This window comes from Carex rostrata, chromosome 1 (assembly GCF_964058835.1).
Source record: "Carex rostrata chromosome 1, lpCarRost1.2, whole genome shotgun sequence".
Lineage (NCBI taxonomy): Eukaryota > Viridiplantae > Streptophyta > Magnoliopsida > Poales > Cyperaceae > Carex > Carex rostrata.
The window spans coordinates 10,296,729-10,324,692 of NC_135918.1; the positions used below are offsets into that span (position 1 = coordinate 10,296,729).

A 27,964-nucleotide genomic window follows, 5' to 3' on the forward strand; every position below is an offset into this window, starting at 1 on the left:
GTGGAAAACCACTGCATATCGTATATGCAGATTTTAAAATAAAAATTTACGTATATATATATAGAGAGAGAGAGAGATAGGGTGACTAATGTGCATTCAAATGTATATGAGCCGAAATACATACGGTCCAAATTCGACTTTTTCAAATTCAAACGGTCGATCTGAAATGTTCATCTTGTTCTCCATATTAATATGTGCTTGGAGACCAAATTTTACATTTTTCTGAATTTTTTTACTATTTATTGAGTATTTTACAAAATTGTTGATCCAACGGTGACCATTGATTTTATTGTTTTGTTAAGCCACTGTTGGATCAACAATTTTTGTAAAATATTTAATAAATAGTAAAAAAATTCAGAAAAATGTAAAATTTGGTCTCCAAGCACATATTAATATCGGATCGACCATTTGAATTTTGAAAAGTCGAATTTGGACCGTATGTATTTCGGCCCATATACATTCGAATGCAGCATTTCAGCGGAGGTGCTGCCGGGGCAATATCGTAATTTTTTATGTTCAAACAATAAATCCAAACCGTTAGATGTTTAATCTATATTATAATATACCTAGAGACCAAAATTTATATTTTTTGGAATTTTTTTACTATTTATTAAGCAATTTTGAAAATTGTTGTTTTGCTGCGAACAGTAAAAATTTCTGGACCATCGGATTAGCGATTTTCAAAGTGGCTTAATAAGCAGTAAAAAAATTTCAAAAATTGTAAAATTTGGTCTCCAAGCACATTTCAATATGGAGAACATGTTGAACGATTCAGATCAGTCGTTTGAATTTTCAAAATAAAAATATAGTGCCATGGAGTACCAACCCATTTTACTCCATAGCTCACCGTAGCCCATCATATATTTGAATTATAATTCATATTCATATGCACCAACTCATTTTAATTAGAATTCATATTCATATATTTGAATTTATTTCCACATAACCAACAATAGTTTTTTTCACATAAATTTTAATTAAAATATTCAGACATATGAATTGTATTTATAATATAATGCACCTGTTGATCGCATCCATTCAATTCGCACCCATTTAGATATTCATATCCAATCCGATCAAATCAGATTATATCAGAAAACATATTATTTCGGGCCCATATTTGATGTAGCCCAAAAAGACTTAATTCATAATTAACTAACTATTAATTAAGGTCTAAAATATTCTGACCTGTTAGTACATATCTAGCAACCATTTGCTTTCTTTCCTTGTTTGCAAATACCTTCATAATTTGAAAGGCTTGGGTCACTTTAATCCGAAATTTTTAAATATAACATTATTCAAAAAATAATAAACCAAAACACCATTTTTCTGTGAAAATTATAAAAATGACATGGCCACATCCCCTAGAAGCGACTACCTTTTAAGTGGTTGCATCTAGAAAAAGCAGGCAGAATTTTGGGCCACTTCTATGGGATGCGGCCATGGCCGCTTCTAGGGGCTGCGGCCAGCCAATTATTATTATTTTTATTATTTATTTTGTTTTTGTTTTGATTTATTGTGTTTTTTGTTTTGATTTATTTGTTGTTTTTTGTTGTTTTAAAAATAGTTGTAATTGTTTTTTTTGTCTCTTATTTTGAAAATATTTTACTTTTGTCGAAAGAAATTAACATGTCGTTACGTTTAAATTTTACTGTGACGCCAAAATGATAAAAGATAAAAGCGAAATAGTATGACAAATAAATTGTATCTGACAAAATAAGCATCCTGATATAACAATTATCTCGTAGATGCCATGTTGTATTTTATATTTTGGTTTTATTATAATTTACAATTATTTTGGTCAATGACTAATTATTTCGGTCCATAACTAATTATTTTGGTTAATAACTAATTTTTTGAACAATTACTAATTTTTTGGACAATTACTAATTATTTTGGTTAATAACTAGGTTTGGTACATATCTAAACCCTACTCCTAATTCTACACCTACTCCTACTCTTATTCCTAATATAAACTAAAAATTGAAATTAGAAAAGAAGAAGAAAATTACCTGATTCGAAGGGATTGAGAACCAAATGGAATTGTGACCAAAAATGAAACCAACGACCACTATTTGTAGGCCTGAGGGGTGGCCGCATCCCCTAGAAGCGAGCAGGGGTAGCCGCATTCCCTAGAAGCGACCATGGTCGCAACCTATAAAGGCGGCCCAAAATAGTGGCCGATTTCTGTAGATGTGGCCACCAAAACAGTGGCCGCTTCTAGGGGATGCGGTCATGTCATTTTTATAATTTTCCACAGAAAAATGGTGTTTTGGTTTATTATTTTTTGAATAATGGTATATTTAAAAATTTCGGCACTTTAATTTCAACACGTCTAATTAAGGGACACTTGAAATATGATTACATATAATGCAATTTTATGAAAAAAGAAGAAATTTCTTTATTAAATAAAAAATAATTAAATTAATATATTGAAGAAATAAAAGGACAATAATATTTCTGCTTATGCTCTAAATTTGATTGCAAAATAAAAGAAAACCAAGTTCAATTTATAACAAATGGGGATTAGGTTGGTATTGGTAAATTAGAGGAGGGAGCGAAAGACTAGAGAAACTGCAAAATATGAATGGTGAATTATAGACAAATAGTCTGAAAAGTCAAAATCAAACCCGGAAGAGAAGTACACTGTACAAGGGAAATCCAATATCCATGCATGGTAGCAAAATATCCTTGTAAAAAAATCACTTCACATACAATTCACGGGCCAACGGCCCAATAACAATAAAAATGGATTAAATTAAATACATTCATAAAGCGCACACGCACACGCACACATACATATACATATTTCAAAGAAAGTTTTAAATGATCTATGATAAGATGTGACCTCAAAACTAACTATAACAGCCTCTAGACTCTAGAGAAGCTTACTTTTAGGTTTAGGTTTCCCGACAGAACTACTACTGTGCTTGAGCTTGTCGGGCTTAGGCTGATTGGGTTTGGTCTTGGGCTGATTGGGCTTGGTCTTGGGCCTGTCGAGCTTGGGCTTTCCCGATGGACGAGGACGAGCAGGTCTTTGTTGTTGTCCCCCGGGCCCAGGTGCGGGTGCACCATTTCGCTTTGAGTTGTTGTTCTGTAAATGGTAAATTTTCAAACAAAAGAGAATCAAATTTTGCAACTATATTATTATTACTAGTATCATACCCGTACATTGCAACCGAGACATATTATAAGAAATAAATATATTAATAAAAAATAATAATTACTAAAAATCAAGACACATATTAATAAAAAATTTATATGATTATGAATTTTTAATTAACTTTAATCGTGATATCTGATAACAATTTGATGATGTGATGATTTTTTATTTTTAAGTACCAATGATATCAAATAATAGCTTGATTCGAATCTAATATCAAATATCATACAAACAATTCAATATCGACATATAATATGATATCAAAAAACATAAATAAAAAGTGTTATCATGTGTATGTATATGATATATATACATACACACATATTATAAGAGAAATATACATTCACACACACGTTCCAATTTATATTCTTCTTTGTTTTCAATTTATATTATTATTCTTCTTTGTTTCCAATTTAAAATATACACACACACGCATTGATATATTCTATATTGAAAATATATTCTAAATTGCCCACACCAATATATATAGAAACAAAGAAAGAGAAATAAAAAAATATAAAAAAATTGATTTCAATTGTAATCCATATAGAAACGAAAAAGAAGTAAGGAAACAAAGAAATAAGAAAATTGAAGGTGGAGTCTTCTCAATTGAAGAAGAGATATATGAAAACGGATAAATATATCGCTAAATTTCAGAATTAGTTCAATTTTAATTGTAACGTATCGTGTGACAGCACATGTAGTAAGTATGTTTTTAACTAAATTTAGACTTCTATACATAAAACAGATGCATTTAATCAAAATAAGACAAATTATGTAATTGGAGGGCTGAGATCAAATCCGAAGTTTCATCTTTCAATCGTGGCCGTTGACGGATCGGACACCCAACGTGCTTAATAATATAATGGAGAAATAGAGATGTATGTAGCAAATAATTGGTTGGTAACAATCTCTCTATCCATGGAAAATAAATCTGCTGTGATTCTAAAGGGGTCGCATGACCTGTTATTTCACATCCATCCATTTATTTGTTTAGAGATTCGTGCATAAAAAATAAGTATTATTGAGATTTGTATATTTCAAAAAGTGAAAGGTTAGATTTGGAATGGCAGGATCCTGCGATCTCTTTAGAATCACAGCAGATTTATTTTCCTATCCATGAGGAACAACCCATTTTGTGCAACAGTACTGCTTCTTGCTCTCTACCACATGTCTAACGTCCCTTTATATATATAAGTTAAATTGATAAATAGGAAGAAGAAATTAGGTGTAGAGCTAGTGTACCACCTCGTCTAAATTTTTTGACGAAGTAATTAAGATATAATAAGAAAGATGGCAGAGACTAGCTCAAGCTTAGTACTTGTAACTTGAGGGTACTAATTAATTCCTTATATTGAGTACCTGGATGGCGGTGATTCTGATGAACTTGAAAGAGAAAGAGAAAGAAGGGAAACAACCCGGCACCACCATCTATATATCTGCTAATCTGCTAATCTGCTACTCAGAGAGAGAGAGAGAGAGAGAGAGAGAGAGAGAGAGAGAGCTAGCTATTGAGAGATCGAAGAAGAAGTGTGCAAGATGTGATGGCCTGCCCACTCTCCAGCTGCCTCCTTCTCAATAATCACACAAATAAAAAAATTCAAAATATGACCCGGCCCTTCCTTTCAACACGGCAACATATATATATTATATTATAATTATATATATTGAATGCATGCGTTTACTTGACTCACCGAGACTCCCTCCGTCCTTGTCAGTTGGGGGGCCTTTGATTAGGCTCTTCACAGATCATTCCCTGCTATCTAGATGCCCTCGAATATTATGATTTCTGCGTTTCGCAATATAAGAAAGGGAATAGATCCGATAATCAGTGATTCTTGGCTATTATGATTACTATATCTGTGGCTATTGTGATAGCAAAAAGAAAAGAGGGAATTTTTTCATTCCTCATTGATGGGAATCGGAACAACTGCACGTGCACACTTCTTATTTTATTCGGTTAACACTCTTTTCTTCTTCTTTTCGATAATTTTCACAAGAGATGCCGACTCCGACCTCTTAACAACTAACAACCCACTTTGCCCCTCCCTAATTCATCACAATATATATAGAGCCAGAGTAGGTTCGATGGACATCAGATTTACTTTAAATTTGATGAACTCTGAAACCATCCAATTCATTTTACCATATTTGCTTGAATATTTGTGCACATCTGCTTCAATTTTTATGAGCAAGAATTAAATAGATCTTAAAATAGATTAGATGGTTTTAAAACCCGTCAAATTTAAAATAGGTCCAATTAATTATATGCACCAAACCTGCTCCGCTCTGATCACAACAAGGCACAGGTTCTTATTTTTTGACAATAATTAAACAGTCTCACCCATTCTCATATAGTAACCACTATGAGATCGATAAATAAGTAAATAACACACAAACTATGGCTTTTATTATTATTATTATTATTATTATTAACACAAACAGTCTTTCACCCATTATCTCCAAAATTCCTTCCTCTCCGCCAAGTCGCCTCCTCTAGTTATACGATACTGAAGTCTGATACGCTGAAGGGCACACCCCTCTCCGCCTCCTCTAATTCTATGGCAGTGCGCCCCTTTCCTCTGATTTTACGGAAGTCCGCCCATCTCCGCTCATTTGGTAAGATAACACATTTTATGGCCTGTCACAAAGTAGTTAATTTTAGTCTTTGTAGGCCGAATCTAAAAAATGAGACGAATAACAAAGTAGCAAAGAAATTAATTCCAATCTCTTTCAAGCTATGTTGCATGGATACGGGTACGGGTATCGTGTCGGACATGACACGGGTACGGCGATACGGCAATTTTCAAAAATCAAGGATACGACACGCCTATTATATATATATATATATTTATTATTTTAATTATATTATTAATTCTTTTTATATAAATTACATATTAAAATACAGCTTAGTATACATTAAATATAATATATACTGCAATATAACACAAACACAAAGTGGCATAGTGGTAATGAGCTGTTGATATGTGGTGATAGGTCCTGGGTTCGATTCCCCTCAGCCACAAAATAAATTAGTTTTGCGCGGTGCATGGTGGACCATGCGCTGTGAGGGTTGTATGTGCGGTTCACCGTGAACCAAGCGTATCCCAGACGTGTCCGTTCGTGTCAGAGGCGTATCCCAACGAGTCAACCCGTATCGGAGACCGTATCAAGCTGGTTGGGACGCGCCAGCTGGCGTGTCTGATACGTGTCGTGTCCGTATCGGAGGCGTATCGGTGTCGGATACGTGTCGGACACGGGTACGATGGGTTTTCAGGAGTGTCAGGGTAACATAGCTTTCAAGGAAGTGTTAAATATATCATTAGCAGCAAGAAATTTATTATTTTTGTCATTTTCAAAAGATGAGACGAGGTCACTCAATTCTGTACTCGTTGAATCCAAACTGCCTCAAAAAATTATAGCATTTAATTATCCTTGAATTTGCTCCAAAGTAAAAAAATCAAAGGAGAAGGAAATGAATAATAATAATAATAAGGGACATTATCACTTCTCATGTATTTTTGAGATGCTTAATTTTTATTCATCTCTGACATTTCAGGGAAGAAATATTTGATAACTGTCTGTTTCGATCTTGGCAGAACATACTACTTTTCAGCACTTTGGTTTTGGCCAGAAACTAACTCCGAAAATGCTCTGTTTTGTCAATGAACTACTTTTGTTTTAGCTAGGAACAAACTATATTTTCTCTAATGAGACTGTATCTTTCTGGAGAAGCTAAGAGAGAAAAATGAATGGGTGTAAAACTAAGGGAAGGAAAAATTGGGTCTCAGAAGGTTATTTTGTCAAAGAATTTGAAGAGAATCTATTTTGGTAAAGTTTTTTCAAAAGTAGGTCATTTTGTAAAATTTTCCCTCTAAACCAATGTTATAAATAACAATATGCGCTCGTCGGACATATAAGTTACCGTCAAACAATTAATTAGAAATAATCGAAAACAATCTATCATGATTAGGAATAATCGATCAATTAGTCAGAAAATTCTATAACGGTTTAGTCACCACCAACGATTAATTAGTTGATTAATTGACCTAAACAGACGTCTTTTACAACACTGCTTTAAATTATATTAACTATGTATAATAAATTTTATATATTTATTGGTATTACTCAAAAGATCATAGTAGAAATAATTCTTCTTCATTTGATTCAACAAAAATTATTATGATAACTAGTTCGATGTTCTTTTAAGTTAATTAAATCTCTTTGTGAATTTAATTCTAAAATCTATCATATATTGTTTCAAACAATAGATTTGAACTGTTTGAATCAATTTACCTTACAAGTGATGAGTCTATATTGTTTGAATCAATTTACCCTAGTTCTATTCGTTAGATTCAGAACTTTTGATTTAAGGAGTCTTTAACTGATTTTTAGAAGTTAATTAAATGTTTCCTAATTATCTAAGCATTTTATTTGTGAATTGAATTGTAATAGAAACTTGAGTTTTATGAAGATTGTTTATTATTTTATAACGCTAATATATTACTTTTGAAAATAAAAAGAAGTATATATATTGTAATCATAATCATACATCGAGTAAAAGTGAAAATAACTGCATTCCTTATTTATGGTTATTATAAATATACATGACCGGTCATTTGCATTTGCATTTGCATTGCTAATATCTGAATTTTTCTTCTATTATAAATATACATGACCGGTTATTATAAATATACATGACCAGGTTATCAATTAATTCTAGGTCACAAGAAGATTTTAGTGTTTGTGGATTAGCTCATGTAATTAGTATTGTCAAAATGTGATATTATGTTTGATTTAGCATGATGTAATATACTCTTGCTTTGATCGATTTTGTTTGATTTGAATGTTGTTTATATTTTGTATGTTTAGATGTTGTTATTTATGTTTGATCGATGTGAATGTTTGGTATGTGTGGTACCAATTAAATGGGGGAAAGTGAATAACAAAAAAAAAACCCAAAAAAATTGACAGAAGGTTATCAGCAACCGGTTTTTGACTATCAGCGACCGTTTATTTCGTCGTAGATATGTTTTTCTGACGTCAGCAAAAATTAACAGCGACAGAAAACAATTGGTCGCAGAAAAAGTATCAGCGACCGGCCGACGTCATTCAGCGACCGGTGACGTCAGCAGAAGAGTATCTGCGACAAGGCTTTCAGCGACCGGGGTATCAGCGACCGGAATTGACTTTCTGAGACCGGAATGACTATCAGCGACCGGCGACGTGACTATCAGAGACCGGAAAACCGGTCTCTGAAAGTCTTTGTTGCTGTAGTGTGAACAACATAATTTAATGTAAAATAAAATTGAAAGAAGTATTTATTGAGAGCAAAAATGATACATATTCGCAGGTCTTGAATTGAATTGATGAATTGTCCAGTATCACTTGACAGTGGGACCCATGATGTGACATGATTGCCTCTTTCTCTCCCACACGGAACCATAGGAGGTCCAATGAACATCAGACCAAATTCGATTTAAAGCGTCCGATTGAAATCAAGATTCGAGCGCACTGTGAAGTATACAGTGTAGATCAATTGATTTGAGAAGGGTTTATACCTGACATTGGACAAAATTTGGTCCATTGCCCATCGGACCGGTGCCAAGGCTTTATAGAAAAGAAAAGCAGCTGGGTCTGGTCTGGTCTGGTCTGGTCTGGCTGTTAGCCTAGCTCTTACCCGCTCCCGCTTTCCCTCTTTCCATCCGATCGATCTCCTGAAGTCTCCTGAGTCTCCTCTCTCCCAATCAGCGCCAGCATCCGATGTCTGAGCTGGCCTCTGCCAAGTCGGACACCGCATCCGATGCCTGGTCGGCGATGGTCTCCTGGTTGAGCCTCATCATGCGTACGCTGCTCCAGGTCGTCAGCGGGACCTACTGCTCCTGGGTCCCCACCCACTTCCTCCCTACTACTCCTTTCTTCTCCGTCGCCTTCAAGCCTCTTCCCTCTGCCTCTGCCTCTGACCCCGAGATCCCCGTCATCACCTCTACTTCTCCTCCCCTCCCCGCCTCATCGCCGGAGACCCTCGATAGACTCACGGTCAGTTCTCATTCTCATTCTCATTTTACGCTTAATTGTACTAGCACTACCAGATCTCTTTCTTACTTAACCTCCACTTGAAATTGTCAAGTTCTTATCAATTCGATCTGCTCAGTATTTTATTCAATTGAAAAATATGCTCAATTCGCCTTCAAACCAGATATGACTTCTCAATCCAACACTATGTCTATCATATGCTCATACTATTTTGGGTACAGTGCCACAGCCCACAGTAGGGGACGAGTAGGACTAACTAATTCACCTTTTAATTACAGGATATTGCTAACAATAGTATACAACTTCATTTCATCACACACTAGTCTACTCTATTGTATTCTTCCAAAAAAATTAAAATATTCAAAAACTGTTTATCTGCTGAAGCTCCCTTTTGGATTTTTTCTCTAGTGTCTATTAGTTCTAAACCTAATTTATCCTTGCTATCCAAGTATCAACAAGTTCAACTCAAAGCATTCTTCAACCCATATGGTTTATTTGAAAAATAACCCTGTTATTTCTATCCAATTTTAATTCATGCTCTCTGATGGGCTGAACCACTGAAGGATATAATTTATGGAAACCCTAAAATTTTCCTAACTTGTAGGTGGTACTTGACTTGGATGAGACGTTGGTTTGTGCTTACGAGACAAGCAGCCTCACAGACTTTGTGCGTTCCCAAGCTATTGAAGGCGGACTCAAATCCTTTGAAATTGAGTTTTTCTCATCAAGCAAGGTGACTCACTATTTTTTTTTTTATAGCCGGATAGCGGCAAACCATGTAATAGACCAACCATGTTTCTGGTACCAATAATGGATTGTAATGGTTTTTTGTGCAATCCTCTTATCATTTTACAGTTCTGTACTAAACTAAACAAGAGGATTCATGGATAATAAAAAAGGAAAAGAAGTGGCCAATTTGAGATCTGACTGGTGACTCATACAGGAAAAACATATGGGTCTGATTAAAATCTACTAGACATTTGTTATGCACTGACAATGCTCTACATTATTGTACTGGATTAATCTGGTATGGTAGTTCTGTATGCAGTACTAAATGTATTGGCTGTCTTATCTGGTAGTGCATAATTTTTTTCAATGTTGAGTTTGTGTATGTTGTGGGCTGTTATAATCTATTCGTCTTTTAAGTATCTTTCCATACACAAATTTACAGCTTTACCTGCTTGTACCAGCATCACCATGAATCTCTGAAATCCTGGAAGGCAAAGTATTACTAAAAGGCCACCATCAAGGAAACAATCTGAATTAAACTTTTCTTTGATTTGATTGAAGGAAGTTGAAGGGAAGCCCAAAATAAACCATGTCACCGTTTTTGAACGGCCTGGTTTGGAAGAGTTCTTGCAGGAAGTAAGCAAATTTGCAGATCTTGTGCTCTTCACAGCTGGTCTCGAAGGTTTAAATTCTGTCTCGAATTTGCACCATGTTGTTTCTGTTTTTCTTGGTTTTGTGCCTTGTTGTAATTATGACATTTTTTTTAAGGCTATGCTCGACCACTCGTTGATAGAATTGATGTCAAGAATAGGTTCAAGCTTCGTCTGTATCGGCCTGCAACTGTGAGCACGTAAGTTATATCAGTAATCTTTTCTAGATTCATGCATTATTTATTTCATGAGGCATCTTCCCCACCCCCTCTGGCCGTGTGGTATCTATAAAAATATCCATGATAATTTAGATATGCGGATGTTCATGTTATGTATTTGACTGACCTGAAAGGTTGCCTTTTTATAAAATGTAGGGGAAAGATCTGATAACAAAGTACTTTAAATTCAAATGGAATATGACAAAAAATTTGGAAAGAGTTATTTATTTATTTTTATTTTTGTAAAAGCGTAAAGTGGCAAACAGGAGTACAATGGTTGATGTGACTGGGGGTTAGTTTACAAGAAAGAGGAGGGATCCAATTACACCCTTTTTTGGTGACACCGAATTACACCCTATATTTTCAAAGTTCAAATAGTCGATCCAAACCGTTCAACATGATGGATATGTTAAAATGTGCTTGCAGATCAAATTTTACATTTTTTTTGAATTTTTTTTTACTATTTATTAAGATGGGTACAAAAATTCAATGGTCTGAATATAGCGATTTTGTTAAATAATTAATAAATAGTAAAAAAATTCCAAAAAATATAAAATTTGATCTGCAAGCACATTTTAACATATCTATCATGTTGTTGAACGGTTTGGATCGACTATTTGAACTTTGAAAACTTTGAAAATCGAGAATGTAATACGGTGTCACCAAAAAAGGTGTAATTGGATCCCTCCTCTACAAGAAATTACATCTTCATGTTCAAAGCCTCACATTAACATACAATTTTGTGCTTTGGTTATTTATCACTTGAAACAGGGAGTACAGAGAGCATGTGAAAGATATGACATGTATATCGAAGGATCTCAACCGAATTGTAATTGTAGATAATAACCCTTTCAGTTTCCTCTTGCAACCTTTGAATGGGATACCGTGTGTACCATTTTCACCTTCACAACCTTCTGATGATCAGGTACCTGTAACTATTTTTATAAAATTATACATACAGATTACAGTTGTTGTCATGTGTCTTTATTAACTAATTTGAACCTTTATGTTAGCATAGCATTAAGAACAGGAAAATGGATTGAGCTTGCTTTTTCCCTCTAAAATAAGGACTGGTGAAAAAATAGAAAAGGAAAAGAAACAAATAAGATAATTTATTGTCTTTTGACATTTCACTTTTCTGATGGCCATATTCAAATGAGGAGCATTTTTTAGGATTGCAGTCATATCTCCACTACATCATAATTTTAGCTTGTCTGTAGCAACCCTAACGTGTAGGTTGTGGTACACTAGGGTCTCTTTCCCCCTTGCAATTTATTATGTTAATCTCATGATTTGCTTCATTATTAAAATTTCAGCTGTTGAGTGTGCTGCTTCCCCTTCTCAAGGAGCTCTCTGTGCACAGAGATGTCAGACCATTGTTAAATTGTATATTTCAAATGCCAGATTGGTTTCAAAAGCATGGGGTCCCTCAGTCTTCTTCTTCCTCCTAAATCTTCCCCCCCCCCCCAAAAAAAAAATGAATGAATGACATGCAATTATTTTAGCCAAAGGCGTTTTGTAAATGGTATCACTCAATTTTTTATTTTTTATTCTTTGGAATGGCCTTAAAACCATTGTTTGGCAAGTTAATGAGGATGGGAGTCCCATACTAATTGTGTATTGTTTTTTGGGCACATAGGTTTTTATTTAAGAGAAAGTTATATTTTTTTTAATTTGTTTTGTATATTTGGAAGAATTTGATGTGATAGCGTGAAGTTTTATATTTGCATTTATTATGATGGCGCCTACTGTCGGAAAAAGAAAATCGTTCCCTTGTATCAGGTTTTAGAGGAGCAACATACTCGAATGATTATTCAACATAAAATGAAAAGTTTGTTTTACTCTGATCGAGATAGAGGCAATAAAAAGATGTATTTTTGTCGTTTGTGGATCACTAGAATAAATGCAGTAACTCGTGAAAACCAAACATAAACATTTGATAGTTATGAAAGAAAGTCATTAGATATTTGAGTAAAAAAGAGAAACATGATTGTGAATATAGTAAAGGCATTTTCTTAGGTGGGTCTTGGCATTGATAGGCCCACGGGACTTGGTCCGTATCAGGCATTGTTAGTGAAACAACTATGTCAATTAAACTCCACCACAACACGGTCAACAACATTTTGTTAGGTGAGTTAGGAAGTGCTATTTAATATATATACACCTTCAATGACCACAAACAGGGTCAACACCATTTTCTTGGTTAATTTTTGCACGTGCAAGACTCATAGAATTCAGATCCAGTGAAGATTGCTTGCTTCTTATACGGAAAGTTTTAATCGGTTTGAGTTTGACCCCTAACCTGTTCTATAGGCTCAAAGGCTCAAGGCTCTAGGGTTGGCGACTGCGACTCTTCAAAGAAAACAGTTCCAACTTCCTCTTCTTTGCTCATTTTTTCCTCCTCCTCTCCTCGCTTTAACCCAAGCAAGCTTCCTCTTCCCAAAATTCCTCTGCAATTCCTGCGCAATCTCACCTCATATTTATACATACATATCTTTCTTTTATTTCGATTTTCTTATGGCCGAAGACGATTCCTCTGATTTCACCTTTTGCCAGGCATATTTTTCTTCTCTCTCTTTCATTATTCACCACAAATTTTATTATGATTACAATATCACTATTATGCAAATTTCAGCATGGCTTTCAAGAAAGATAAAGAGATGATTTGGTGGAATTCCTAATAAGTCCCACTTCACTTGCCTGGAACTCGAATACATCTTCAATTCAACCTTAACATGCACTGTTCCAAAATTATGGGCTATCAAAAACCAAATTTCGCTACAATTGAGCTTAAATTTTGCATTTTAATTCAGTTGAGGATCAATTTTGTCTAATTTATGATCAGCAATGTTGGGATACTGTTCAACTGCTACCAGTACCTGCATTTTCTTTTTTTACCAGCTAACAGCTAAAGCTGCTGTGCAGTGCTGGGTTACTTGATTCTTTCAATAATTATTCTCATGGTTCTTATTATTTCACTGGAATTGTGAATTGCTTTCTTTTGTAATACATGGGTAATTCCAATTTTGAATCTCTCTTAGGTTTCTCCACCCGTGGATCAGTACCCGGTAGAGTCTCCTAAAGCACTACCATCCCTTCAAAATATAACGCTAGACGAACCCTCTAATGATGCACCTAAAGGACTGGAGGGTTCCAGTTTGAATAACACCCAGAGTAGACAAACGGATAACTTTAAACCAGTGGCGAACTTGAAAAAGGAAGAATTAACAAAACCTAGTAGTAGTAGCGGCAGCAACACTGGAGAGTCTGGTGATGCAGTTACTGAGAAGAAACCTGTTCAAAAGAAAATTGCTAGAGCTAAGGTTCCATTTGAGAAAGGTTACAGTCAAATGGATTGGCTAAAGCTTACTCGTACCGACCCCGATCTGGCAGGTATTGTTGAGATGTATAAAATTAAGTTTTTGGGTGTTAATTCATAAATTTTCTTTCGAGTCATATTAGGTTCTGAATTTTTGTTGAAGAAGTAAATGGTGAGCACAGTCATGATGGAGGTTGCCTAATAGGTTGCCCAACCGATGCTTTTGACCCGTAGCTAGGGCACTTTCTCAGTGCATAAATGAAATTGGATTAGGAAGAACCAAGTACCAGCAACAGAAAATGTGTTACATTATGTTATGAAACAGAATTTCTGTGAAATTTAAAGAACAACTAATGTCATATGCCATTTACACGGAGCTTATGATTATTCAAGACCTATTTTTGATAGATACTACAAACACAGAATTCTTTGACCAAAATGTTATTTTACTACATTGAGACATATACCTTAAGGCAGAACTATTTTTTTTTATCTATCTCAATGCAAAGTAACTCTTGTCTTCTATTTAGCAAAATAAAGTTAATTTTTTTGATAAAAGAATGATATGAAAAACCAACTCTTCTGCCAAAAACGTTTCTCTAAATATAAATGTATAACAGGGCTCAAGGGAAAGTCAAATCGAAGGCTAATAACTTTGGAGGAAGTAAAGCAGCACAAAAGCACAGAAGGACATATTTGGACTGTTTTAAAAGGCCGAGTGTATAATATTTCTCCTTATTTCAAATTCCATCCTGGAGGTAAAGGAATAAAGAAAAGTTTATCAAATTCAATTTTGGTGGGACCATCCTGCTATTTGCAATCTGGTACCTGTGTTGGACAGGTTACCGGATTGCTTTTAACTGCTGGATTTTATGACCTGTCTGGTGTGTTGGTTGAGCAAGTGGTGACCTGACCGGACCTGTTCATGTCAAATTCATTTTTTTGTTGAAACAAAAGGTCAAAGCTATGCCTTTTAAAAGGAAAGAAATCTATATAGAACTACATGTCAATAAGCAGCCTGATAATGTGCTATGTTGACCTGAGATGTTAACAGCTCAGTGTGAGTCAACATTTTGATTTTTTCGGCTCTTGTTCAAGAGATGACTGGACCTTATATATTGCCTCCTTAACTGGTAGCAAGATATTTCAGGTTTCAGTTGCTACCAGATCATGCATGCTTGTACTGGTTGCATATTAGTATATTTGTTTGGTTGCTTCTCCATGCTTATTGCTGTTTGTTTATTACTAACAAATGTGCGTGCCGTAGTAGGTTCATACCAGTCAGATCCAGTGCATTTCTACTGTTCAGTGTTATTGAGCAGAATTCTAATATAAATGTAAAACATGTTTTTGAGTTTTATATTATTTTTCATTTCATTTTTTAACAAGTTGTTCAATCTTCTCAGGGGTAGATATGCTTATGAAGGCTGCTGGGAAAGATTGCACCTCTTTGTTCAGTATCCTTTTGTTACAATAGTGCCTTCACTAATTATGGTACCAGTTTGTATCAGTTTAAGGCATGATCGATATTAGATTAATTCCAGTTAAGCACTGACCTGTTCTATTGGCCCATGGTGTTTGGAATTTAATAGCATGGCCACTTCATAATGGCAATTGGTTTTATTTATTACTCTTATCCTTTTGATTATAGCTAAGCTAATAGCTACAGTTGAGTTGATATTTTTGTTGTCAACTAGTATACCTTAATGAATCTGAAGATAAGTATCATGCATGGGTAAATGCAGAGTTTATGTTGGAGAAATGCCTTGTTGGATTTCTGGATGTCAGCGAATGAAGAAGATATGAAAGCAAATTTTATCTGTTGCAGCAGCTTCCTCTCAGAATTGAGGCCATTGCCATTGTTTACTAAATTAGAGAAATATTTGTACGTGGATTGCCACTTTTCAAGCATTGTAATAATAATATGCAAGGACTTCTACTCAGGTGTAGGTGCCCCAATGTTTTATTAATAGGAATTAAAAAATAAACTAATTAAAAAAATTCAGAAAATAAGCAAGACGCAATATAGGTTTCTTTTCATTGATTGAAACTGTTTTAAATTACAAACCACAGTTCCCCAATGTATGTTGTCTGTTGTCTGATCAATAAAAGGTACGTTTGGAACTCTGTATTAGCATTGCTAACTTTGCATGATGATAAATAAAATGTTTGGGATAAGGTTTATAAGAGCAAGAGTCAAGGAGGACTTGGGGTGTTAGATCTTCATCGTATGAATAATTCTCTTTTGACTAAATGGTTATTTTGATTTCATGATAATACAGTAGTAGGTATATAAAAAGATATTATAATTGAGAAATATTCTCATACAGATGATAAAAGAGTGAAATCTTCTATATAAAATGATATTTTAATATCTAGGTGTATTTTGCATGCAAGTACAATATGACAGATTGGTAATGGAGAATTAGTGAGATTTTGGTTAGATAAATAGTGTGGAGATTCTTTGTTGTTCGATGATTTTTTTAATTTGTTTGATATTGCTTATGATAAGGGTATTGTTGTAGCTGTTGCATTTCATAATAATAGATTAAATATTCGAGTAATTATAATTTCCCCCATCTATTCATTCCTCATTTTTTTTCCCAACTAACTTTTTGTTTTAACTATAACTATCATTTCTAACAACTTTTATTTCTTTCTTCTTCTCCCTTGCTCTTCCACTTTCATTTTCCTCTCCCACCTCCACCTCTGCCTCTACCTCTCTCTCCCACCTCGAAATGGTAAATACGATAAGCTCCCTTCCTCTTACACCTCCGCCTCCGTTTTTTCCGTCTATATCTGCTGCTCCCACTTCAACGTGTATGAATGGATACTATAGCATGCCTCTATCGGGTCAGATCCATCACTATTGGCCGTATCAAAATAATTTTGTATATGTGAATGCAATTAATTCATTTCATGTCTATGTTCCTCTTCCTCATGAAGTAGCGAGTTATTTACAAAGAACAAAGCTTTATTAATGGTGATTAGGTCATTGTGTACCAAGTAAATGACAAAAAAAAATTTTGAAAAAAAATAGAGATATATGAATGAATACTTGATGTCTTAGATATGAATACTTCATTGTGTATGAATGAATACTTGTGTGACAAGATATTAATGCTTGTGCAATGGACAACTCGAAAGTATGTCATCATGGATCTCATTTGAAAGATAAAATTGTGTAGAAAATGTTGGTGGTTTAGATTTGTAAAATTCTTCATAAACCGTCAGAAATATTGGTTAAATTGAACGGAGAAAAAAAACCCACCTCTAAAACGTATAAAAGATGGATGAGTGATGTGTCCAGCTTTTTTATTTATACTTGCACGATGCGGATGAATACTTTATCAATGATGTATTAATACTTGTATGACGAGATATGAATACTTCTGCAATGGATAACTCGAAAGTATGTCATCATGGATATCATTTGAAAGAGAAAATTATATAGAAGACGTTCGTGGTTTTAGATTTGCAAAATTCTTCACATATCATCAGAAATATTAGTTAGATTGAACGGAGAAAAAAAACCACCTCTAAAAAAAATGTAAAAGATGAATGAGTGATGTGTCCAACTTTTTTATTTACACTTGCACGATGCGGATGAATACTTTCTTGATGATGTATGAATACTTGCATGACGAGATATGAATACTTGTGCAACGGACAACTCGAAAGTATGTCATCATAGATCTCATTTGAAAGAAAAAATTGTGTAGAAAACGTTCGTGATTTTAGATTTGCAAAATTTCTCACAAATTGTTAGAAATATTGGTTTAATGACTGGGGGATGAAATGAGATATTGTTATGGAGGGACAGCTAGGTGCTTCCTAAATATTCAAGTAGCTAGACAATTAACAAATACCTACCTTACTGTACGGGTAGCTTTGGCTAATCTCTTAGCTTCTATTAAGCCTCAATGTAGATCAAATATTATGGAGATGGACTCCACATGGCAACTTCACTGTTAATTCTCTTTATAAATTTTTAGAATTTGGTGGAGTCCCTTATAATACCCTACAGTAGTATTTGGATGGCTAGAAAGCCTAGAATACCATAAAAAAATACTGTTAATTAGGCAGAAATGAGTATTAACTAAAGATAAATTGAGTAAACAGGGATGGACGCATGATACTTAGTGTGTTTATTGTTCTCACAGGGAAACAGTTGACCATTTATTTATGAATTGTCATTTTGCTAAATAAATATGGAATTGAATTGCTCTATATAACAACTTTTATTTTGATTATGACATATAGATGCTCTGTGTGAGATGGATTATTGTATTCCATTAAAAGAATTAAATATTATTGAAATTATTAGGGGTTCAGTTTTATGGAACTTATGGCTTGATAAAAATAGAATTATTTTTAAAGGGGGCAGATGCAAGATTTGCAAGTCTTAGGGTTAAAAAATTTAACAATTACTAGATTTTGGACTTTAAATAAAAAAAACTGATCTTACTTCTCAATTGAATCAAATTTTTCCTTGCGATTTGAAGAACCTGATAGGATCTACACTAATCATTTTCATGGGGGCTACAAGCTTTAACCCCTATGCTTGAACATGGATCAGTTCAAGTGGTGGTGAGAAACACTTCCAGTGATGATTCTGATAGTGGCTACATCCTCATTACTAACTGTTATAGTTTTTTTTTTAAATTGTAGGGTCTTTTATGCGTATTTTGTTTTGTTTTGTCATATATGCTTATTTTTCTTGTTTTGTCATATACTGATATGTTAGGTATGTTCTACATGTGTTGTTATATTTTGGTGATTGCTTAGATGTATCAAGAATTGTTGTTTTTGGATGTTTTTAGTGGCATTTCTCAATACCAGTAGATGATCGCTTTGGTACCTGGTACTAGTCTATTGGTATCAGTAAACAATGTATGGGTTTTCATTTTAATAGAAATCAGTGGATGATTCCACTTCTTAAAAAAAAAAAAAAAAAAAAAGTCAAGTCCCTTCGACTCTTAAATTACTACTTTCTACAAACTAGAGCAACTCTAAACATCTTGTCACTGTGAGTGTAAATACTCATAATCTAAATGATCCTGTGAATGTAATGGGACTCCAATTATTTAATTTATTTGGGATAAGACCCCGTAAAAAGAAAATATCACACCACCAGCAAAGCAAAAGGGCGTCTTAAAAATAAAAATTCAGTTAGCAAATAACCGACTTCTTGTGATGAAACAAACACCCAACCAATTCGCAGGTCAACTCAACATGATAGATAGGCAAAGCAACACCATCGAAATTAAAAACCAGAATAGCAAGTGGTAAATACATAAAATATGTTAAAAACAATAATACTTGTAACAGTGACGAACAGAAAACAGAACGAAAAGAAATGTCCAAAGATCCAACAACTACAAGATGGTTGGTTCTTTAACTAATAGTTTTCTGAGAGGAACTTTGAAATAACACCAGAAAAACAACTATAAGGTCTCAAGAACCACCGCCATCAGTTATAAAGTTACAGCAATCTGTGTTTCCATCAAACCCTAAAAAAAAGACTCAAACAAGATCAGTTGACAACTTCCAATATTTTATTCAATTAAATCAGGTTCAACGAAAATAGACCGAAACAAGGGGGATGTCGATGTCGTTGTCATCGTCATCCTCACAGGCAACAACGACATCCAGATGGCGCCGGTACTGTGGCACCTCAACCTTGGCCACATCCCTGGCCACATCAACCACCTTCTTATCCATTCTCTCCTTGTGCCTTGGGAACATGCTGTTGTAAAGCAGAGAGGTGCCACATGAAATGCTATATGCATTCAAGCCCTTCTCCTTGAGCCACTGCAGCAGTTCTCTCAGAGTGATGTCCCCGTTGATCGTCCATCGGTCCCACACGGTCCATTCCATGTCCTGATGCTTGATGGTCTTTGGTGGAACGGGTTCAGCCATGGAGAAGAGGGGGAGGGCCAGATTGGCAAAGGTGTTACGGTAATCTTCGACCTTGTGCGACCCGGCAAGGACCTTATAGAGCTCGAGGCAGACGAGACCGGTAGCCATGGCAGTGGAGGTGGCAATGGCCGGTATGATGCGGCCGGCAATGAACTTGGCTTTCAGCTTGTCCACCTCAGGTATGCTATAGTTGCGAGCCCGCATGTTGGCCAGACCCGCTATCAGGTCCATGTGGTAGTTTGTGTCATCATCCTGTTGGATTCACAGGTTTGATCGATTAGAAAACATGAACAAGACAGTGATATCTTTTTTAAATGAGATCTATTAAGAACAAATTAACTTGACAATCTTGACAACAGCTTCAGATCAAGCCAACAAAAGTGACAAAAGATCTGTCTACACGTTAGCAAATTTGAGTGTCATTTGACATGCCATTATAGTATATAGCTAGCAAACTTCTAACAATTTGATAAAATGTAATCAAACTTCCATCATTTTTTCATGTGTTTACTACCAGATTTCAAAATTACAAAAAAAAACAAAAAATGATGGCTGACAAGATTGTCAAAGTTTATCTAGTCATAGATTCAAACCCATTTTCAAAGGAACATAAACAAAGCAGTAGCATTTTGTTTCACAAAAAACTACATACAGATAACTAAGATTACATAGGCATTGAGGTAGACAATAAACACCAAAAAGAAAGGCTTTTTCAGCATGCTACTGACCACCAGAAAAATTCAAGTGAATAACTATAATTGTGATGTAGTTCATACCAGGGCCAAAACAAGCAAGTCCGCTAATCATATCGCATTATATTATAAAACTTGTATGGAGGTTTCTTCAGCTTGATATAATCTTTTTGCTTGATTGTAACATAATTGGTTACTTTGCATATTTTTTATGAAATACTCGACTTTTAGTGTCAATAGTGAAAAAGAGTACAAACATCTCAAGAATGATAACCACAAAATTATTGTGTGAATCCCTAAGATGAAATGCACATGCCAGACTACCTTTCTCAAACTGGTAAGGGTTCATTATTCCCGCGTGGGTGATGATTGTGAGTTTCACATCCCCTCAGATAGGGGTGACCAAGTACAATACTCCCAGCCAGGCCAAAAGTAATATGGTGCCTATTTGGATATGGGGGGGGGGGGGGGGGGGGGGGTTCTGTTTTGAGATTCATACCAGATTAAAACTGACGACTCAGAGCTCATTCTACTTAGGTATTGCACTGGATCTGAATTCAATGATAGTAAAAATAACTACCAGTGAATCCCCAAACTGAATTTCTACTATGAAAAGCACATGCCAGATTACCTTCTCAAACTGTATTGGGTTCATTTTGAACCCAGGCGATAGCACCTTGGCACAATCCTCGAGCTTCACAATCAGTTCGTTAATGACAGCTGCATCATCAATGGACGCTGTCGACAAATTTGTTGCCTTCTCGTCAGTTTCAATTTTCACTCCCTGCTTCGGCTGAAACTCCGGCACAATCACCTTATCAATGGCTTCCGCTAACTTCTTGGGGTCCTTAGCCCAATCAGGGGTCGGAATGCCAAAAGTCTCGGCCCGAAGTATGGCCCCGGCCATGATGAAGTGGAGGTGGCTCAGGTCACTGGTGCTGAACTCAAGGGGGCGGGGGAACCTCTTAGGGGCCGACCAGAAACGAGTACCGGAGCTATTCATCGAGTTTTCTGGGAAGGTGTAGGTTAGCTGCTTCACCCGGTTGGCAAAGTAGTCCTCAAACCTGCCGAAGAAGATTTTGGTCTGAGAAGCATGTAGAACACAAAAGGAGATAATTCAAAACTGGTCTAGTACACATTTTCCGAACCAATACTTTCCTATACCAATAGACATTTTGAAACCATATTTAAATAGTATAATATCATTGAAACACCATATTCATTTGTATTACAATCTATTTTTCATGGGCAGCGTGCTTTGTCAAATTCTAGAAATCTTTGCTCCGTGTTTTTTTTTCTTATCATTTTTAGCTACGAGTCCTCTTTAGAAAACATAATTTTCTGTTTGTGCTTTGTGCTTTACTGGCACATACACTTGATTCCATAGGGGCACAGAGAGAGAGAGAGACATTACTTGAGGCGTATCCAGGTGATGCAATCTTCAAACGTTTCACATCTCTCCCTGTCAAGGCACTCCAAGACACGCTCAAGTTGGTCTCTGGCCTGTGCATCACCAGCACTTCGCATCCCCGAGGCGTATCCATCAGGGTTCGACAAAAAGCTATTGACCTCATTCGGTGTCTTCTCGAGAAGCCCCTCAAATTCTGACCGAGCCCAAGTCAAGCAGTGGTCAATGTTATGGGGGAAAGAGTGCACTGTGCACATGGGTGCTTGCTTCTCAGGTGGGTCCCGTGAAGCACCATAATTTTCTGTCAGGTGTGGTACGACCATCTGTGTGTTACACTTTGCACCGAGCGTGCCAGATTCCAAAAGTGGCTTTTGGAAATACAGACACCTTGAATCAATGTACATTCGTGCAGTGACATTATCCAAAGCATTGATTACAGCATCAAGACTTTCCCAAAAGGCGTCGTTAAACACATTTTCAGTATCTGGGCTGGCACGGTTTTGAAGGGCCTCTGCGTGCAAATTAGGGTTTATTACAGAAGCAGCAGCAGCCGCAACAGTCGATTTGGCTTGACCAATGTTCCAATCACGAAAGAGAAATTGACGGCTCAAATTGCTCTTCTCAATGACATCATCGTCAGTTATGGTTAGTTTTCCTTTTTGGGTGCAGGATACGCCCATCAATGCAAGGTTTTTCAGGAACTCGCAGCCAAGCGCACCAGAACCCACCATGAAAATTTTGGATTCTTGGAGTTTCTTTTGGAGCTTGGATCCGAATACGGAGATTTGTGCATCATACCGACTGTTGAGTGGTTTGAGGTCATCAGCGTCCAAGGGTTCTGTAGGAAGACTTTCCATTGAATCAAAGTAGAAGAACTGCAAGATATCAAGGAATACCAGCATTAGAAAATAAAGAAGAGAAATGGTTTGTGCCTAGATCAAACCTTGAGTAGCATGCTTCCTCTTTCTTTGGCACCAGATAAGGGCAGTTGTGATACCCAATGAAGGAACCTATAAATAGGTTCCAAAACAAGGGAGGGATGGAGAAGGCAATGAAAAGGAATTCACGCACAAGCTGGGGATGGACAGTATACTTATGAATCCAGGTGCACAACCCTAAAATCTTTCAAAATTGGTACAAGACAATATCAGTCTTTGATGGTGTCTATCACTTTGCTTAGTCTGAAAATTGTGTTTAGAGCACAGAGATATCATATTCACAAAACCTCACATAACTCACAGGACACCAAAAACATAAAAGGAAAATGGAAAGATAGAAAGAGCAATTAAATAAAAACCAGATACATAATTGCTCATTATCAACTAGAAGAGTTATTCTACCAAACAGCCCATGTATAGAGCTTGCTACCTGGAAAAGAGGGTGAAATTTTCCCGAACAAGCCTTGACAACCTCTTGACCAACAATGCCACCAAACATGGCAGCCATTGGGTTCAAAACTGCTCTCGCCCCATTAGCAAAATGGTGCATCAACTTCTTATCAATTTCCTCCACCTTACTACCATCTCCCATGGTCTGATTAATCCCCGCCGCAAGATCAATCAGCTTTTGAAGATCATCCTCAGATCCCGGCACTGGAAACCGCCCCATTTCACTCCTAAACTTGTCCAGAGCCAAGAAGGCAATGTGCAAGAGAGGTGGCCGGTCGAACTTCGAAAAATCGCTCAACAGAAACTCCCCTGGCTCCTTAATGGCCTCACATAATGGCCTGAATTTCAAAACCTTAGGGAGCTTCACTTGTGTGACTATACCGCCTCTATCATACACCCCAAAGTTCGAAGTATCCTCTTCAAGCATGAACGAATAAGGCCGTGCGCTTTTGACCTTTCTGGGTTTACCATCGTTTAGTTCAGTCATGCCCTTGATTTCAGAGAAAGTAACGAGATCCCCATCCTGGAACTCAAGGCGCTCATCGTCCACACAGGAGACAAGCGCGGGATTGTCATTACTGATCGAAGCAACTATGCCAGTATGCGGCTCCTCGCCATCCACATCCAGGACAGCAAACTCGGGGCCAAAGTCACAAAATATGTTCCCAAAAAGACCCCTGACCTCACTTTTGATGAAAGCAATGGGTGGGTTGTGGGTGTGGCAGTAGTCATCATATTCAATAGCTTTCTCCAAGGGGATGTCAGTGAAGACCACAGCCTATAAAACAAAAACAAAATCAGATTGTCAGAGCGTTTTCCAAAAAGAGAAAAGAAGATAAGAAATTAATAACAAGAATGGTAGATCAATGACCATTAAGTTAAATTCTTCAAACCCACGACATTAACAGAACACAATGATCTTGCGCACACATATAGTATATATGCATGCAAGGACTCAAATTCAAACAGACATGACGACTACAATAGATCATTGAATGATTTGTGAAGTGTCTTCCAGCCAGTTTAGTTAATTAATAAATATAACAAACAGGATTCTTTCAGCAACCAAAAAATAGCCAGTCAAGAAAGATCAAATATTATAATATACACTCAAGTAAAATGAAGTTCTGTACAAAGAGAAACCTGGAAATTGGAGAGCTGCTCCTTCTCAAGAGGACCTGTTAGTGTAGATATCAGAACAGCATTGTTCAGCTCTTGGAGCTTCTGGACACAAGAAAGGGCACGATTTTTACCAATATCACTCTCCGAGAAAAAGAAATTACTAGATAGGTCCCACAATTCTATATTTTCTTCATCATGGAGCGTCACTGACCTCACCCCCGCAAGAACAAGATTCTTTGCTGTAAAGGAGGGGAAATAGATACTTGGCTAAGTTAGTCAATAACAAAGTACTGAGTGCTCTCACAATAACAAAAGGTTCCAATTCCCATGTGACATGGGCATATCAGACCCCATGGAGTATGTGATACCCTAGGCCCAGAGGTTGTGTATACCTCTCCCACGAATTCAAAATTATTTTGAATGCATAGTTCCCAACATATACACCAAAACACATCAGCTTCAAAAGTTTTGACAATTAGAATGTACCACCATGACCCCCTCAGACTATCACAAAACACAGGGTTCTACACACCTTTTCAAAATGCCTCGACTTACGGTATAGTACTGTTATAACAACGAGGCAAAACTAGAAAATTTAATTGGGCAGCAGGGGGGGGCTTAAATTTATTGGGACTTGAACCCAAGTCTCCACAATAACAAATTGGAAACCTAACTAGTAGGCTACAAGCACACATGTGATAATTTATGAGGGGCTGAACCATATAAAAACTTCTGCAGGGAGTTCTGCCCTCTACCCCACTGTCAGTGTAAGAAAAATAAACTACAATTAAATTTCAATATACATGATTAAAAAAATTGAAATCATGGGGTGATTAAGCACTACCTAGGCTATATGTAGATCCTACCCTGTGTAGCAGTACAAACTAAAACAAAATGGTAAATACTTAAATGCAAAAAAAAGGTACAGAAAAAGTTTCCAGCACTCACCAATTTCAGCACCAAGTCCCTGGAGACCTGAAATTAGCACGTTGGAAGCAAACAATCGGCGCATGGTCTCACGTCCATAAACAGCCAGCTGACGGCTGTGAAGATCCTCATCAATCTCAACCGAGCTGGCACCTGTACCATTCACAACATCGATATCCATGCTGTTCTTTGATGGTGGATTCATGGAGGAGGAGGGAGAGAGAGATGCTTTGCCCTTCTTGCTTGGGTTGGAATTGGGGCTTTCACCTCTTTGTTCTACCTCAGATTCCGTGTCTCGTTTCCTAGGAAGCATATAGTGCTTCACTCTGCCACCGTAAGAGAAAAAAAAAGGGTTAGTTTTTTGTTCTTACATTTCCTCCTAGAAACCATCCATACATACGCTGATGGTACAAATAGTGTATTTGAGGACTAACAATAAATTATATCTGAAGAAAGGTAAGCAAAGATGGATTACACTACAGGATGTTATGATGAATTACACTACATGATGTTATGATGAATATATGATAGTTATATTATTCACAAAATCATATCAATACGACAACAAAGAATTGGTAGTGCATGCTCAACCTTTAGGCCAGAAACAAATCAAGCAACGCAAGTCCACTAATAATACAAAAACACTGATATTTAGTAGAATAAAGGCTTCATCAGAATCTTCAATTCTTTATAAACAAAATTATATCCAGACAAACAAATCTGGAACCAGCGATAATTCTTCTCTCTGCCCCCATAATGTTCCCTATTTATATTAAACGGAAAAAGAAGGGTGGAAAATAGTAAAATTAACTCGCGTGCAAATCACGCACGTGAGCTTGTGAAGCACGCAATTAAAAATTCCCGAAAATTATGTCCTAAAGAGAACTGATACGCGAACAAATAACGGAACTAGCGTAAATCGATAGCACTAGCATCTCATCCTAACTGGTCCCTACAAACCGGACAAGCAAGGGATCCAAACCGGAGAGAGGGAGAGAGAGAGAGAGAGAGAGAGAGAGAGAGAGAGGAGTTTAGAGTGCATACCGAGGAGATCTTGCGTTGGAACTGAGTTGATCTTTCCTTCGTCTTTTCTCTTTCCTAGGGTTTTTGGGGAGAGAGACTTGCGAGAGAACAGAGTGAGAATTGAGAATTTTAGATAGATCGGAAAACGGATGACGGATCGTTTCTTTATATATAAATATAATAGTGCTTTGTGCTTCTGATTATTTGACTTCATATCACCTAAGGTAACATAATAGTTCTTATATTTCAGACCGTCCGATCATAATCCTCACGAATGTTAAGGCAACTGTATGCATTCCACCTCCCCTGGATCTGATCGAACGGTCCTTATCTAGGAATAACTATTCTGTTACCTCAGAATACAGACACCTAATATTTTACCGTATTACCTGAGGTCTGAAGCGTTCTTTTTACTTGGCACGAATCTCAAAGCATACCGTAGAGTTTGTATATATATAGACACCAGATCGAATTTGGCCCAGCTAAGATTAATCTGGGCTGTCTGTTTTTTAGATTGTACCTCAGTCCTCAGGTACCGGGGACTCCGCCTTGACGGATAGCGGGATAGGTGCTCTTTTCAACGCGAGATTTTTACTGTCGTATACGCAAGTAACCAAACGCTCAAACGCTCCAGCTCCTACGTGTTGTGTTGTGTTGTGTTAATAAATAATAAGCATATCCAACAATCCAACGATCGAGACTAACCTTGAGCTCTCTTCTGGTTTTTTAATCTTACATGATGTATGAGAATTCATTTTTATAATGAATAATATTTTTTAAATAAATTACTTTCTATTTCTTACTTTGGTAAAATTATAAATTTTCATTCGTTACTGGTTTTATATTGAACTTTCAGATTAATTTTAAAAATAAAGATATTTGTACATGTTATGATTGTGTGTGACCGCATGATCTTTGATGTTTTGTACGGATTTTACACATGTAGTTTACTTATCGTTTTATTAGAAGCTTGAAATTTACAATAATCGAGCTTAAAAAATTGACTTGAGATTTGAATTAATTTCTGCGGCAAAACATCCATGTTTGCAACATTGGCTCAATTTTTTGGATGTTCCTCTTTTAGTAAATTAAGAATACCTATTTTAACAAATTTATGCTACTATATATCTTTTCGTAAATCATATGTCATATTATCAATTATTTGTCCATTCGACTTTATGTTTTTTCTTATTTATTATGGTCGAAATTAAACTCAATTTTTACATACTCTCTGTTATTATTTGAGAGATAAGATATGTTTGTATTGTATTGTTGTCTAGGAATTTTCATGTAATTAATCGGCGTCATATAAATTTTTAGAGTTTTAAAAACTACGTACTAATCATGTTTGAAAATTATTATTACTA

General features: G+C 36.1%; 3 protein-coding genes and 1 long non-coding RNA gene across 4 annotated transcripts; 2 read left to right on the plus strand and 2 right to left on the minus strand.

Moving 5' to 3' along the window:
- Positions 1-2,675: 2,675 nt before the first annotated feature.
- On the minus strand, positions 2,676-5,120 carry LOC144566031 (uncharacterized). The gene is made up of 2 exons (XR_013515104.1): positions 4,526-5,120; positions 2,676-3,094 (listed from the first exon to the last, which is right to left on the minus strand). It is a non-coding gene; the product is annotated as an uncharacterized LOC144566031 (long non-coding RNA).
- Positions 5,121-8,841: 3,721 nt separating this feature from the next.
- Positions 8,842-12,255, plus strand: LOC144557740 (uncharacterized). Its single transcript, XM_078306307.1, has 6 exons — positions 8,842-9,202; positions 9,804-9,932; positions 10,490-10,610; positions 10,697-10,778; positions 11,568-11,721; positions 12,113-12,255. The coding sequence occupies exons 1-6, from the start codon at positions 8,927-8,929 to the stop codon at positions 12,245-12,247; spliced, it is 897 nt and encodes a 298-aa protein (XP_078162433.1). The 5' UTR covers positions 8,842-8,926; the 3' UTR covers positions 12,248-12,255.
- Positions 12,256-13,187: 932 nt separating this feature from the next.
- Positions 13,188-16,159, plus strand: RLF (reduced lateral root formation). The gene is made up of 5 exons (XM_078306320.1): positions 13,188-13,352; positions 13,838-14,189; positions 14,736-14,873; positions 15,522-15,572; positions 15,834-16,159. The coding sequence occupies exons 1-5, from the start codon at positions 13,314-13,316 to the stop codon at positions 15,908-15,910; spliced, it is 657 nt and encodes a 218-aa protein (XP_078162446.1). The 5' UTR covers positions 13,188-13,313; the 3' UTR covers positions 15,911-16,159.
- A 3,235-nt stretch (positions 16,160-19,394) lies between these two features.
- On the minus strand, positions 19,395-26,717 carry LOC144557956 (ubiquitin-activating enzyme E1 1-like). Its single transcript, XM_078306631.1, has 7 exons — positions 26,619-26,717; positions 25,596-25,900; positions 24,669-24,886; positions 23,506-24,303; positions 22,144-23,012; positions 21,361-21,793; positions 19,395-20,289 (listed from the first exon to the last, which is right to left on the minus strand). The coding sequence occupies exons 2-7, from the start codon at positions 25,885-25,887 to the stop codon at positions 19,693-19,695; spliced, it is 3,207 nt and encodes a 1,068-aa protein (XP_078162757.1). The 5' UTR covers positions 25,888-25,900; positions 26,619-26,717; the 3' UTR covers positions 19,395-19,692.
- Positions 26,718-27,964: the final 1,247 nt, after the last annotated feature.

What these genes read in the sequence shown, in the direction of transcription:
- LOC144557740 (XM_078306307.1), top strand. Translation starts at nt 8,927, where the DNA reads ATGTCTGAGCTGGCCTCTGCCAAGTCGGACACCGCATCCGATGCCTGG. An exon ending in AGACCCTCGATAGACTCACG is followed by an intron (nt 9,203 to 9,803) that starts GTCAGTTCTCAT and finishes CCTAACTTGTAG; the next exon opens with GTGGTACTTGACTTGGATGA. An exon ending in CACAACCTTCTGATGATCAG is followed by an intron (nt 11,722 to 12,112) that starts GTACCTGTAACT and finishes TTAAAATTTCAG; the next exon opens with CTGTTGAGTGTGCTGCTTCC.
- RLF (XM_078306320.1), top strand. Translation starts at nt 13,314, where the DNA reads ATGGCCGAAGACGATTCCTCTGATTTCACCTTTTGCCAG. An exon ending in CTGATTTCACCTTTTGCCAG is followed by an intron (nt 13,353 to 13,837) that starts GCATATTTTTCT and finishes AATCTCTCTTAG; the next exon opens with GTTTCTCCACCCGTGGATCA. An exon ending in TTTCAAATTCCATCCTGGAG is followed by an intron (nt 14,874 to 15,521) that starts GTAAAGGAATAA and finishes CAATCTTCTCAG; the next exon opens with GGGTAGATATGCTTATGAAG.
- LOC144557956 (XM_078306631.1), bottom strand. Translation starts at nt 25,887, where the DNA reads ATGCTTCCTAGGAAACGAGACACGGAATCTGAGGTAGAACAAAGAGGT. An exon ending in AATTTCACCCTCTTTTCCAG is followed by an intron (nt 23,013 to 23,505) that starts GTAGCAAGCTCT and finishes GATATCTTGCAG; the next exon opens with TTCTTCTACTTTGATTCAAT. An exon ending in ATCACCTGGATACGCCTCAA is followed by an intron (nt 21,794 to 22,143) that starts GTAATGTCTCTC and finishes CTTCTTCGGCAG; the next exon opens with GTTTGAGGACTACTTTGCCA.